Source organism: Acipenser ruthenus, chromosome 3, assembly GCF_902713425.1.
Source record: "Acipenser ruthenus chromosome 3, fAciRut3.2 maternal haplotype, whole genome shotgun sequence".
Lineage (NCBI taxonomy): Eukaryota > Metazoa > Chordata > Actinopteri > Acipenseriformes > Acipenseridae > Acipenser > Acipenser ruthenus.
Genome location: NC_081191.1, coordinates 61427647 through 61442649, shown reverse-complemented (window position 1 = coordinate 61442649; position 15003 = coordinate 61427647). Strand labels below are relative to the sequence as shown.

Here is a 15003-nt window from a genome sequence, read left to right as displayed (position 1 = left end):
AAACAGGATTAAGAAAACTCTGTTCACCATTGTGTAAATACAAATTCAAAAACAAAACATGAACAATATATCTAGGATTTGGAAACATGATTAGATTGAATCAGATTACATTGTGCATATTAAAAGGGACAAATGAAGCAGAGCATAAACTTACTGTTATGGTAAAATCACCAACAACCTGTACAAGCCCATGTAATGTTTAGTACACTTTCAGTATATTACGGCACAGGAAGAAAAAAAGAATACTTCATGAAAAAAAGTATGTCTTTCATCTCAGACAGAGAAGCACATTGATCACCAATAACAAGCTGTTGAAGGATGGTTACCTTTAGAAAAGAACACTCATAATGGAGATAGCGAGCTAGCAGCTCCTGTCAACAGTTTCTAGGGCATTAAGAAACACGTAAGCATCAATTAGACAAAAAAAAAAAAAAACGTCGATACTCAAAAGCTCTCACGACTTTACATTTTGGGAACAGGATGACTTATTTTTCATTTTAATGAACAGAAAAAAGGTACTTGACTGGTTCACACTCTGAACCAAGAACTGGAAACAAAAAGGTGGCACGATATAAAGGTGGGCCCCATTAAATAACAAGCTGGTTCATTGCCATTAACATTTTTCCTTTTTAGAACCTACACTTTTAGCACTGCTCTCTATATTAAATATTATCACCTCTCAACAATTAATTATGGTTAGAAGCAGTATAATCTGTTCAGTAAAAGTAAAGTACATTGGTGGATTCTTATTTATTATCATGGGGCCAATATATAAAATATTTGTTGTTTATGTTTAGTTCTAGGTGAAACCCCTACCCTCCCAAATGTTCATTAAAACATGACAACTCCAACATTTGAAATATAACACATTTGTTATTGATGATTAAGCAACACAAAGGCTTGAAACATTTGCTTCAGTCCCACTTGGTTTTCGGGTCCAACACATGGCCAACTGGACAAGACAGTAGACCCCAATGATAGACTGGACCTTAAGGAAGCTTTGGGAGTGGATGCGGAGAAGTCAGATGCAAATAAATCAAACACAAGAGGAGGCGAAATTCTTAGTTATTTAAGATTTCTGAGAGATGGCATGGCTTGAATGGCCAGCACGTTGGTGACCACGGCAACATAACCCTAACAGCTCATGGCTTGTGCATCTTATCCACAAACACAAAAAACAAATAGTTATTTAATCGGAAAATCGGTCTTGTACCTTCTTAACAGAAAATAAATAATGTACATTAACATGTTTATTAGCTGTTTGTTTACAGTTAATAAACAAAACAAAAAAATGGCCCTTAAAATAAAGCATGACCTAATTTTGTTTATATAATTTTTTTAAAAAGAGTGTGCCTTACTGTATACAGTGCCTTGCGAAAGTATTCGGCCCCCTTGAACTTTGCGACCTTTTGCCACATTTCAGGCTTCAAACATAAAGATATGAAACTGTAATTTTTTGTGAAGAATCAACAACAAGTGGGACACAATCATGAAGTGGAACGAAATTTATTGGATATTTCAAACTTTTTTAACAAATAAAAAACTGAAAAATTGGGCGTGCAAAATTATTCAGCCCCTTTACTTTCAGTGCAGCAAACTCTCTCCAGAAGTCCAGTGAGGATCTCTGAATGATCCAATGTTGACCTAAATGACTAATGATGATAAATAGAATCCACCTGTGTGTAATCAAGTCTCCGTATAAATGCAACTGCACTGTGATAGTCTCAGAGGTCAGTTTAAAGCGCAGAGAGCATCATGAAGAACAAGGAACACACCAGGCAGGTCCGAGATACTGTTGTGGAGAAGTTTAAAGCCGGATTTGGATACAAAAAGATTTCCCAAGCTTTAAACATCCCAAGGAGCACTGTGCAAGCGATAATATTGAAATGGAAGGAGTATCAGACCATTGCAAATCTACCAAGACCTGGCCGTCCCTCTAAACTTTCAGCTCATACAAGGAGAAGACTGATCAGAGATGCAGCCAAGAGGCCCATGATCACTCTGGATGAACTGCAGAGATCTACAGCTGAGGTGGGAGACTCTGTCCATAGGACAACAATCAGTCGTATACTGCACAAATCTGGCCTTTATGGAAGAGTGGCAAGAAGAAAGCCATTTCTTAAAGATATCCATAAAAAGTGTCGTTTACAGTTTGCCACAAGCCACCTGGGAGACACACCAAACATGTGGAAGAAGGTGCTCTGGTCAGATGAAACCAAAATCGAACTTTTTGGCAACAATGCAAAACGTTATGTTTGGCGTAAAAGCAACACAGCTCATCACCCTGAACACACCATCCCCACTGTCAAACATGGTGGTGGCAGCATCATGGTTTGGGCCTGCTTTTCTTCAGCAGGGACAGGGAAGATGGTTAAAATTGATGGGAAGATGGATGGAGCCAAATACAGGACCATTCTGGAAGAAAACCTGATGGAGTCTGCAAAAGACCTGAGACTGGGACGGAGATTTGTCTTCCAACAAGACAATGATCCAAAACATAAAGCAAAATCTACAATGGAATGGTTCACAAATAAACATATCCAGGTGTTAGAATGGCCAAGTCAAAGTCCAGACCTGAATCCAATCGAGAATCTGTGGAAAGAACTGAAAACTGCTGTTCACAAATGCTCTCCATCCAACCTCACTGAGCTCGAGCTGTTTTGCAAGGAGGAATGGGCAAAAATTTCATTCTCTCGATGTGCAAAACTGATAGAGACATACCCCAAGTGACTTACAGCTGTAATCGCAGCAAAAGGTGGCGCTACAAAGTATTAACTTAAGGGGGCTGAATAATTTTGCACGCCCAATTTTTCAGTTTTTTATTTGTTAAAAAAGTTTGAAATATCCAATAAATTTCGTTCCACTTCATGATTGTGTCCCACTTGTTGTTGATTCTTCACAAAAAATTACAGTTTCATATCTTTATGTTTGAAGCCTGAAATGTGGCAAAAGGTCGCAAAGTTCAAGGGGGCCGAATACTTTCGCAAGGCACTGTATATGCTAGATGGCAAATGTGGAGCTCAGAGTTATAGGGCAAGCTGATGACATATTACTGAAAACTCTTGTAACCCAAATCCAAATCTGTTATTCATTTATCACTAACTAACCATCTCAGATTTAAAAGCAAGTCGGAGGTAATTAAAATACAGATGGAAAGGTATTCAAGTATTAACAAAAAAGTGAATCATGGAAAAAAGAAATGTTACACCCTTAGGCCTATTTTTCTCAAAAGAACTCCCAACGTTATTTTGCAAGGGCTTTTATTTAATTATTATTCTTGCTGTGAAATAAATAGGTCAAGAGCACATCATGAATGTGGATTAATGCATTGCGCATGTCAATCAATACTCAAATAAAGTAAGTATTACTCATAAGAGAAACAAAGACTTTACAAAATGCAAGTCTTTATATAACCACAAAGTTATTTATTCTAAATAAAGATAATATGATGACCTGATTCAATCCTACATTAAGAAGTTTGTCTGAACAAAATGCTTCTTAAATCTCAGTTGCCAACATTCTGAGAACAAAATACTTGGGGGGTGTTCTGTAAATTCAACATCACAAAGTATGCCACAGTATTAGCACCTCTTCTTTCCTTTTAATGGAAACTGTATGTAATTTGTCCAGCAAGCATGGCTTCACTAAGCTTCAATTGCTGAAGTAGCCTTTTGAGTGCCACATCATTAGAATGTTGATTTTGAATAAAGATTTTTTGACTGTTTTACTGTATAAATTATGGACATACAAACTTAAAATGAGAATTCTCTAATGAAATTTAAGTAAAAATGTGAGTTCAATATCTTTTAAATTAGGTAAAAAATTATGTAAATTACATGATTACTTTAGAAAACTGTAAAATTCAAGAAAGTTAGGAGTTACTGCGTTCTTAAAAAAAAAAAAAACATACATATTTATACAAACTTGATTCACGTTCACGTCCTATAGAAAATGGAACAAGTTAGCTTAAAAATTAGAAAATCAACTCAACCTTGGAAAATAGAGCCCATTAACAAAACAAAAAAAGAGAGACATTTTTAATACAAGGTAAAGTGGAATGTCCATTACCAAATCAGTTTCCAGGTAATCATTTCTAAATTACCTTAATTAGGAATAAATACTTCATTTATTCATCCTTTAACCAGGAATAAACTCATTGAGACAGAGGCCTAATTGACATCACTCTAAAAACAATATCATACATCCAATCTGGGATTGGAAACATTTACCTTTTGATAATTATTGGAACCTATTAATTAAAATAAAGTCATTATTCTATGTTTAGCTGATTTTGGTTATTTATCTAATGCATCATATCCCGGATACTCTGGTCCACACGGGCACTATAACTAAATTATGATTGACCAACACAGGACCCTCTCCAAGGCACTTGATAAATAAGTGTAAGGCTGGATTGTAAACTGTACTTATTAACCTGTATAATATCGAGCCTTAGTAACCTGCCAAAAGACCTAGACACAAAAAGTACCCTGTGCAGTTACTTTTTTCAATTCATCGACTTCCAATTTAAAGGGTGCCTGTACCCAAAAATAACAAAGCTCTCTAAGTGCTCCGCATATCCAATAAATGCTTCTTGCTGCACCAATTTGGTCAACAAGTCGGTGTTTAGCAATGTTTTCAATTTATTTGTCAACTTTCTGCGCCAAGTAACACTTGAGGGAGCTGACATATTGGAACCTTTCAGGCAGCGACACAACGTCATGTGGATGGTTTTATGGGATACAGCAGTGAAAACTCATAGTGTGTGACATGGTGGAGTGCAAGGCTTTCAGGTGACTGAATAATAAGCGTAAAACAAGACAAAAAAGTTATTTTGTGTGCCAAGGCCCATTAATTGAGAACAGGCGATCATAGCAAGAAAATGACTACATAATTTGTGAACGGGGCATACACTGAAAACCTTAGGATTCAGTCGAAATTCTTTTGTCTGTGAGGACCACTTTGAACCTGAATGCTACGAAAGGGACATGCTGGCAGAGCTTCTGGGGTATGATGCAAGATGAGGCTAAAACCTGATGTGCTGCCAACAATATCTGCACACAGCAAGAAGAAAACGTCACACAGCAAAGGCCGGCATCATTGTTTAGTACAATGAAATCATCAAAAGATAGGTCACTGTATATAACTTAATTGTATTTATTAACAATAAGGAATAAACTACATCAAAGTGAGCAAGATAAATGTCACCAGAAGCCCGAGGTACTAGTATTACAGGCTTTTTATTGAACACTTTGATGTACTTTATTTGTTATCAGTTGTAGCCATTTATAAATGTTTGTATTCTGCTTTCTCTTTATTATCATTTTCCAGTTGGAAATTGTTACGCTTCAGTTCACTGTTTTCGTATATTTGTGTTATTATTTTCTGTGGATATACTCCATACAAAAAAGAAGGTAGGGGACGTCTTACATGCCTTCCCAGAAGCTGCCGTGGTGGATGTATCTAATAAACATACAATAGGCCATTAGCCTATACTATCTGAAAGGGGGGGGGGGGGGGGGGGGGTGTGCAGGTTCACACACCCTAGTCTCTGTAAGTCGCCTTTGATAAAGGCATCTGCTAAATGAACAAATAATAATAATATTAATAATATAAAGTACCCTTCTTTTTTCATCCATAATAAAATGATAAATGCTAATAAATGCTGTTGCAAATGATTTTGTTAGCTACAGCCAGTAGCGGCTGGTAGCCTAACAGACTAGAGGGGCTGGGCTATTAAAACCAACATTTCTTTTCAGAATGTACTAACATTGTGCTCAGTCAAATGGCATGTTGTACATAATAACATCATAAGCATATTAAATGAAAGCCTACCTTATTTGTAGAGGAACTGGCCTCTTAGTTGTTAGTTGTTTTTTTTTGAGAAGCAAACACTTCTATGACCTGATGGTTAAAGTCAGGAATACTGTGGATAAGCTACTTTTTGATCGACAGTACACCAAGTGCATTAAGTCTATATTGGGTCATTGTACTGCGCAGGAAAGTCTTTATACGTTTCAGTGTACTGAAACATCTCTGATTCTGCTGTTGTTACTGGGGGAGTAAAGACGATCTCCGTCAGTTGCAGGGTTTCTGAAATGACTCTGAAGGAGGTTCTCCTTCAGCACTTTAAGCAGACACTCTTTTTACACTTTTGAATTCAGCACTGCTACACAAAACCGTTAGTTCACTTTGAAGTTTTTTTTCTTTGCACAGCATTGGGTAACACACTGCCATGAAAATCCACATTAAATTGATGGAAGTGTTTTGAATCAATAAGATCCAATGACGTTTCATCGGCTTGTGCTGACACAAAGCTTGCATTTGAAATTTCAGTTTTAATTGTCTTCTTGTACACTTCCAACATACAATCTAGAACTTTGTTCTGTATGGTCTTCGATGTATTTTTAGACACAGTTGCATTTGCAAGGTGATCAGCTAACTGATTGTCTAGTTGAGAAAACACATCTACCAAATCTAGAAACACTCCCAGATTTAAAGAAGACTCTCTCTCATCATGACCTCTCACTCAGTGGCAGCTCATGACTTCCACAGAACCTGATGCAGTCAATTATCCGGGAAACAACACACCTATTCTTCTGTTGAAGCTCATTAGCCTTTACACGGAAATACGGTAACCTTCATCAATCTGAGTAGCAATATTAACATTTCCAGTCATTTTCAGTTTAACACAGTTCCCAATATGAGAAGAACTGCACTCGTTTTTTTTTTTACTTTTTCTGACAGGTGTTTTAAATCATTGATTCTGGTTTTGGTTCAAGTTGTATACCCTGCAAACGTGATGCATGGAAAACAAAACAACGCTTTTTTTTCCCTTCACTTACCGTCAGCCAATCTTTCCTGTCAAACCATGACACACAAAAGCTGTGTGTACCTTTAATATCACAAGGATGGTGTACACCCAGCCTTTTAACCACAAACTTTTATTCTATTGACATAGAAAAAAAAAGACTTGAAGGAAATTGTTAACATAATTCATTATGGTCTACTAGCCGTTTCCCCTCGTCACTCACTGAATAAATGGGAAACTGGCGGGCTGAAGGATTACATCAGTTGTTTTCATAACTACTCAGATAAATCTTGGGCTGTCAGAGATTAGCCCCATTTTATTCCCAGCTGTAGGGAGTCCCTGTGAGCCCCGACTGATGAAGTGATGAACACATATCAATTCGAACAAAGCCAAGGGCTAACGAAATGTAGCCCTCTCCGGTCTGATAACGATGCAAGTCAAGTAATGTCAACAACGTCCTAATGCAAGAGGGCGCACCTTCGCTGTAAATGTAAACAAGGGACTGAATTAAATTAAATGATGATAAGAGAAATTAACAATGAATATTAGTGCTGCAAGTTAACGCGTTGGAGTAATATGTCCCTTTTTTTTGTAAGAACAGGAAGTAACATGTTATGCGTGTTGCAAATGGCCGTTATGCGCAAAATATTCGAAACAGCTTTTTGCGTGCCACAATCTGTTTTGCGCTGGCACAAATATAATGTATGCATAGCGCAATTTGGCAGGAGTGGCTGACAATTTGAGAGATCCTGCCATGTTCGATATTATGCACCAAGCACAAAACCAGTTTTGCAAAGCACAAAATAACACTTTTAAAATGCAAGCCTTAACTCTGCACACATCACTCCAGCACCACTAGTTTTAATACATGTTTAAAAAATAAACAGGGTGGGGCTCCCGAGTGGCGCATCCAGTAAAAGCACTCGCTAGAGTGCAGGATGAGCTCTATAGCCTGGATGTCGCGAGTTCGAATCCAGGCTATTCCACAGCCGACCGTGGACAGGAGCTCCCAGGGGGCAGCGCTCAATTGGCCGAGCGTCGCCTGGGGGAGGGAGGGTTAGGTTGGCCACGGTGTCCTCGGCTCACCGCGCACCAGCGACCCCTGTAGTCTGGCCGGGCGCCTGCGGGCTTGCCTGTAAGCTGCCCAGAGCTGCGTTGTCCTCCGACGCTGTAGCTCTGAGGCGGCTGCACGGTGAGTCTGCAGAGTGTAAAGAAGCGGGCGGCTGACGGCACACGCTTCGGAGGACAGCGTGTGTTCATCTTCGCCCCTCCCGAGTCAGCGCAGGGGTGGTAGCGGTGAGCTGAGCCTTAAAATAATTGGGCATTTCAAAGTGGGGAGAAAATAATAAAAAATAATTGGCAATGACTAAATTTATAAAAAATAAATAAATAAATAAACAGGGATGCTGCAATCATGATCGGTCTTTCGGACCGAAAGAAAACTAATCACTTTCCCAAGCACACTTTCTTGGTGTTGAAAGAATAACTCCCTGTAACAGGGCGAGGTGCCCTGTACATTGTTTTGTTTGTTTACTTTTAAATCGGGGTCCCCCTCCGCCCCTGTGTTATTTTGTATTATTATTATGATTTATTATTGTATATATGTGGGCGAGCGCCGTATATTTAGTTATTGTTTTATGTATAGATGTGACGGCGTAGCCGTTTGTGTTATTATTTAGTAGCGTGGATGGGAAGCCCCATCCACACAGGATTTTAGTAAACTCGTGCAGAAGGTGGCCATCTCCCGAATTAATTAGGTGATTTAATTTGTTGCTAATCGGGAGATGGTCACCTGTTATAAAAAGCCTGCAGAGGTGGGAGTTCAGAGGAGGAACGAGAGAGCAGAGAGACGGCGAGTAAAAACGAAAACGAAACTTAATAAAAGAAACATAGGAACAGTGAAGGCAATCTGCCCAGCCTGACCTTTGTTTATGTATTTTTGTGTTCGTGATTTTGTTTTGTTGAAACCTTTTATTTTCGCTCTTTGAGCAAAGTGTTTTCTGTTTAAATATTTATTTTATTTTTGTTTGCTTAATAAAAAACGGCGCAAGCCTTTTTGAACTGCAGTACTTCCCCGGTGTCAGTATTTTTGTTCCTGCTTCTGCCTGACGTCAGACCACTCGTCATCGCTGTCACACTCCCAAAACAGAATCAAGAGTACAGCACGGTATCATAGTACATACCATCGGTATGTAACATAGACCCAGCGACAGATACTAAACAACTACCTGTATAATGCAGGAAAGCTTTACTTTAATAGACACATACAGCAGTATATCAACCCTAGATCAATCAAGCAACAGTTTGCACCTCCTTACCTTGCATTCATATAGAATTTCAATATCAAAGACACTACTTATACAGTAGCAGCGTTGTCTGCGTTTTAAAAGCAAAGTCAATGTACGAAAGGTGCTCCTTTCTTATTCCACTCCCCGTTCAGCCTGTTTTATTTAAGTTGACAAACCCCCCAGGTTTGTCAAGCACGATAGATAGACAGATAGATAGATAGATAGATAGATAGACAGGCTATAAAAAAAACAGGTGATTCCAACTGGGTTTTTAATATTATTAATTATTGTTGTTGTTGCTGTTGAACTTACAGTTCTTACAAAAAAACATATTACAAAAATCAGATCAGTCCAGACAGGGAGCAATAGCGGTTTGATAAGCGGGGATCACAGCTAATACTGAGAAAGGAAAAAAAAGCATGGTACTGTAACAGAAAACAAGAAAGTCAAAAAATGTAAATGTATTAGAAAAGGTAACATGTACTCCTATTTGTGTGACACCTGTCAAAAGTATGGAGACAAAAGTAGAGAAATCATAAACTCACTTCCCAGCAAACAGCAGAGCATATATCTATTTGAATTCCATAGAATCCATTGCATTCTCCAAAGGCTCCCTTTCCTTTTCATGCCACTCGCCTGGTAGTTCCACACTCAGGTACAGTGCCGAGAAAAGGTTTGTGAACCCCAAAGATAATTATGGAAATTCCATAGTTTTACCATGATAGCCTTCTTGAGTCCTTTCTTAAATATCCAATAGGGTTTATATTAACCAATTCCATGTCTTGAAACAAAATGATGTATGAATTAGACAAACAATGAATAATTAAGATTCAGGGTATGTGAAAAAGTAAGTAAACCCCTGGTTTTATCAGCTCAATTAAGGGGATAATTAGAATCAGGTGTTTAAATAATTAGGTAGATCTTCAGGGTGAGTTTGGGAGGCCCCACCCTATATAAAGATCAAAAACTTTGTGAGTTTGGTCTTCACCATACAGGTGTGTGGAAACACGTCATGCCACGATCAAAAGAAATCTCTGAGGACCTTAGAAAAAACTGTTATTGATCAGTCTAGAAAGGGTTACAAAACCATTTCTAAGGATTTGGGGCTCCACCAATCCACTGTCAGAGATGGAGAAAGTTCAAGACCACAGTCACTCTACCCAGGAGCGGTTATCCTACCAAAATCTCTCCAAGAACAAACCGGAAAATCACAAGGAAGTCACAAAGAACCCCAGAGTAACATCCAAGGATCTGCAGGCCACTCTTGCCTTGGCTAATGTGAGTGTTCATGACTCAACTATCAGAAAAAGACTGAACAAGAATGGTGTTCATGGAAGGATAGCCAGGAGGAAACCACTGCTCTTTAAAAAAGAACATTGCTGCCTGTCTGAAGTTCGCCAAAGAGCACATAGATGATCCACAAGAGAACAATGTTGTCTGGACAGACGAGTCAAAGGTAGAACTTTTTTGGCCTCAATGAGAAACGTTATGTTTGGTGAAAACCAAACACTGCGTTCGAACAGAAGAACCTCATTCCAACCGTGAAGCATGGTGGTGGGAGCGTGATGGTTTGGGGCTGCTTTGCTGCCTCAGGACCTGGATGGCTTGCCATCATTGACACAACCATGAATTCTGCATTGTATCAGAAGATTCTAGAAGAGAATGTCAGGCCATCTGTCCGTGAGCTGAAGCTGAACCAAAAGTGGGTCATGCAGCAAGACAATGATCCTAAAAATACAAGCAGATCTACAAAAGAATGGCTGCAGAAGAAGAAATTCTGCATTTTAGAAAGGCCTAGTCAAAGTGCGGACCGAAACCCCATCGATATATTGTAGCAGGACCTGAAGCGAGCTGTTCATGCAAGGAAGCCCTCAAATGTCACCGAGTTGAAGCGGTTCTGTAAGGAGGAATGGGCCAAAATTCCTCAAAACCGATGCGAGAGACTGACCAACAGTTACAGGAAACGCTTAGTTGAAGTCATTGCTGCTCAAGGGGGTGCCACCAGTTACTGAATCTAAAGGTTCACATACTTTTTCACACATGAATGTTGAATGTTGAATCATTTGTGGACAAATAAATGTTGAAAAAATCATGTTTTTGTGTCATTTGTTTAATCAGGTTATCTTTATCTATTTAGGACTTAGATTAAGATCTAATAACATTTTAGGTTTGCAATATGTGAAATATGTGAAAATCCTAAGGGGTTCACAAACTTTTTCTCGGCACTGTATAAGGACACAGCTGACTTTTTTTTTTTTTAGTATTGCTATTTATTTTGCATTGATATCAGAAGCATACTTTGACACCCACGATCTGCATTCCATGCTATTGACTATGCCATAGAGGTGTGGTAGGAGCAGGGGGCGTGATGAGTGGGGGCCAGTTGGAAGGGGCTTTCAGCAAGAGTACGAGTAAGGGATACATCGACAGGCAGCGTTCTTGGCTGGCTCCATGCTGAGATTCCTGTCTTCGGGGCTTCCAAATAGTGTTTTCAGCATTGTGGGTTTGGTTTACAGTCCACATTTCTAACAAATATGTTTATGCATAGTGTAAGGAGCACGAGTCGGAGCTACTCAGAACACCGGCTGACAGGTGCGTTTCTGTAGAATAAAGGTGGAGTTTGATGCTACAAAGATATTTTGTCTCATTCATGTTGACATTTATCAAGTTAGCAAGTCGCTACAATATATTTTTATTTAAGTTATATGTTGAATAGCCTACAGTATCCTGTGGTCCATTGTTTCATTTCTCCATTTAGTAGCTTATTTATATATTTGTGGGGGTGGGCATGCAACTTCGGGGGAGCCAATGCTACCGATGTGTGATGCTTTGATTCTGCATTTCATGTGCAGGTTACATTTGAGTGTAGACTCGTCTGAGGAATATTGGTATATACTGTACACCTATGATAGCTGCTTGGCAGGGTATTGTTAACAGTCCATTGTCGTGTAGTATTCCAATTCTGTACATTCACGCGTAGCTCTTGTGCATTTCTGCTATATATTGGTATAGAATGCGCAGGTGGTTTTGTGAGGCACAAACACAGTTGCAAATTGAGCAAAAAGCTGCTATTTTCCAACTTCGTGCAACTGTTTTGTGCCGTGTTGGAAAATATCAGTTTTTGTGCAAAAGCACTAATGTTTCTGAGGCACAAATTTTGCGAGGGGATTGTGCATCGCTTCTAATATCTGGGCCTAGCAGTGTTCAGGGAAATCAACGACCCAACGTCATATCCTGCGTGCCATGAGAGACCCAATGCATAGACGCGTAATGTTGTTTTAATACTTTTAAATCGTAAATGGGCTGAGCAGGGGCTTTGAATTGTGTCAAAAGTTTTCAGCCACGTGTTTTCTATTGAAATGATTCTATATTCACGACCACTGCAGGTACCCTTTAAAGACGCCAGTAACTGGCAGTGATGGGTTGGAGGTGTGTGGCGGAGTGTCCTGCCCCTATTTATTATTATTTGTATTTTTGTTTGCGGCGCGGGTAAAAGCGCCGCGTCTTTTATTATTCTATTTAAAAACCCTGTGAGGATGCATGGCTGATCAGCTACTGATTATTTAACTAGCTGACAGTCATGCATCCTTACCAAACGCGTGCAGACTCTGGCCGAGGGATAATAAGATAATTACCAACTAGTTAATCCCTCGGCCAGAGTATATAAACCTGCAGCTCTCTGCACTTGTTGTTGGGTGTACAGAGGAGAGTACGGGGAGCGGAGAGAGCGAGTCACATTTAAAAAAACAATTGCTAAAACGTGCTGGATTTTCCAGCACGACACTTACTTGTTTGTTTGTTGATTCGTTTGGCCCTTGTGCCCTTTTGTTTTGTGTTTTGTTTAAATCTTTTGTTTGTTTATTAAATACGCTGAACGCAATTGCGTTCAGCTTCACCCGCCCATCCACTGTTTTGGTTTGAGTTACTTCCTGGTCCGTGACGTCATCACACATCACCACTGCGAGCCAGTCTGCCACAAGGTGGCATTCAAATGCAAATCTGTTTGCTTTGTTCATTAGGCAATCCAGTTTTTTAGTTGCTCAGCAGAGACATGTAAAAATAATCAAACTTTCAATAATTCTGAAAAACCTCACCTGTTGTAATACTAATGATAAGAACTGTAGTTTGTCTTTAAGTTCTAAGGCATTTTACCAAGAGAAAGATTGAGAAGGAAATGTTGGAAATGCAAGTTAAAATCAAGCTGAGTGTACAGAGAGAAAAAAAGAAACCACTCAACATCAAAAGAACAGTATTCCTTTTACCTGAAGTGTGTCACAATAGGAGATATTACTTAGTCTGGCATGCGAGTAAAAGCAGGAGTGTAGTCTACTAGTTCTGTGTAAATGTCAAGTTCTATTTTCAAAATGAAACCTGGATGGAAGCTAATGGTAAACGAGCAAATGTCTTTTTTATGTAAGCGATTCATAAAGAAAAAAACTTTTAGTGTTACATGTCAGAAAACACAGCTTTCAGGATGGTCTTACTTCATTTCAGCTAGATACAGACAATATTTTAAGGTAAAGGCAAACCAGTGCCATACAAAACAGATTGGTGGTGGCACAAAAAGGTGGCCTATATAAATGGATAGGGCAGTGGTGCTGGAACATTTTTTTTTATAGGTGGGGTGCTGAATGTCCTTCAACAAAACTGTAATCCAGCCATGCATTCGGTTGCTATTATGTAAACATGTTGATAACATCAACACCTGTTTATCTATTTAAGTTAAAAAAAAAAATGTTTTAACCACAGTCCTTGCTACAATGTTTGACTGAAGTCAGTCCAATGTGGATGCACCGTTTGTGCTGTACTTTAAGTTTGTGGCACGTCACATGTGAGTGGCCCACATGTGGGTGAAACCTGGGAAAAGGGTTGATTTGTCACCTGAGGGGATAGGCCTGAGAGTCAGGAAGAAGGCTGCTCCAGCTTATTGTAACCACAGCTTGGGACAACCCTTCAAGGTGTATCGCTGTACCAATCATTGTAAATATGAATCACTATAGTGTATAAACTTTCAATTATTGAACTATATACACCTTCTCAAGCACTAAGAGGGGTTGTTCTCACTCTATTTAGATCATGTTAAATCCCTTAACAGTAAAACAGAACATTAATTAAGGTCATAAATATAAATAGACATAAATAGAAAGCAGAGTATACCTTTCAAAATGAAAAACAAAAAGTAAATTGCCTCAAAACTTCTTGTCCTAGATTTGAAAAGGCTCTGTAAGTATATCGGTAACAAACATTTTAGATTCAAGTGGATTCTCTACCTTCCTGGTATCCTCCTGAATGATTTGTCTCTCTTCATAACAGGAGCTCTCCAGTGGTACCTGAGTCAGTCTGATGTCCTCCTTCTCCCTCTCTTCTCCTGAAGAAGATTCATTATCGCTTACATTAGCAGTCAGCTCAGATAACTTTGACTTCAGTTTCATCTCCAAGGCATCTGCTTCTCTTTGTGGATGGAAGCCTCCGTTAACAGCACCTGCTCCCAGTGAATCATCATAGATCTGCTTGGCAAATAGATAACAAGTTATTTTACATACATACAGATCTGTTTTTGGTTAGACTGGTAGCTAGACCTACTCTGCAGTGTGGTTCGCTGTGTGAAGAAAGTGTCACCAGGAGCATAATGTAAGTGGTATGGGGCCTCTGATAGAATGGTTTTGTTGATTTGCTCTCTGGTGTGAGTCTTATCTTGTTGATTGACCCAGAATGATTACTCAATATAACAAATAGTCAGTTTAATACTAATGCTTTATTAAACTTCAACATCAGCATGCCATACGACAAAGGCATTTATGCGCATAATTGCCAATTCCAGAGACAACAGAGTGTAGCAGTGTTCTTTTTTTTCCTTTGGTTTACCAAAGAGTTCTAAATAAGCCTTTTTATACCTAGCCTGTG

At 39.1% G+C, this 15003-nt stretch overlaps 1 protein-coding gene across 4 annotated transcripts in view; it reads right to left on the bottom strand.

Moving 5' to 3' along the window:
• The window catches only part of LOC117435689 (rab effector MyRIP-like), a 193114-nt gene that overhangs the window by 41412 nt on the left and 136699 nt on the right, over positions 1–15003 (bottom strand). For 3 of the 4 annotated variants that reach the window (XM_059014731.1, XM_059014732.1, XM_059014733.1), the window contains one exon: positions 14370–14609. In XM_059014731.1, coding sequence (XP_058870714.1) covers positions 14370–14609 — 240 coding nt within the window. The remainder of the gene's footprint in view (positions 1–14369; positions 14610–15003) is intronic. The other variant, XM_034059042.3, reaches the window with a different exon arrangement.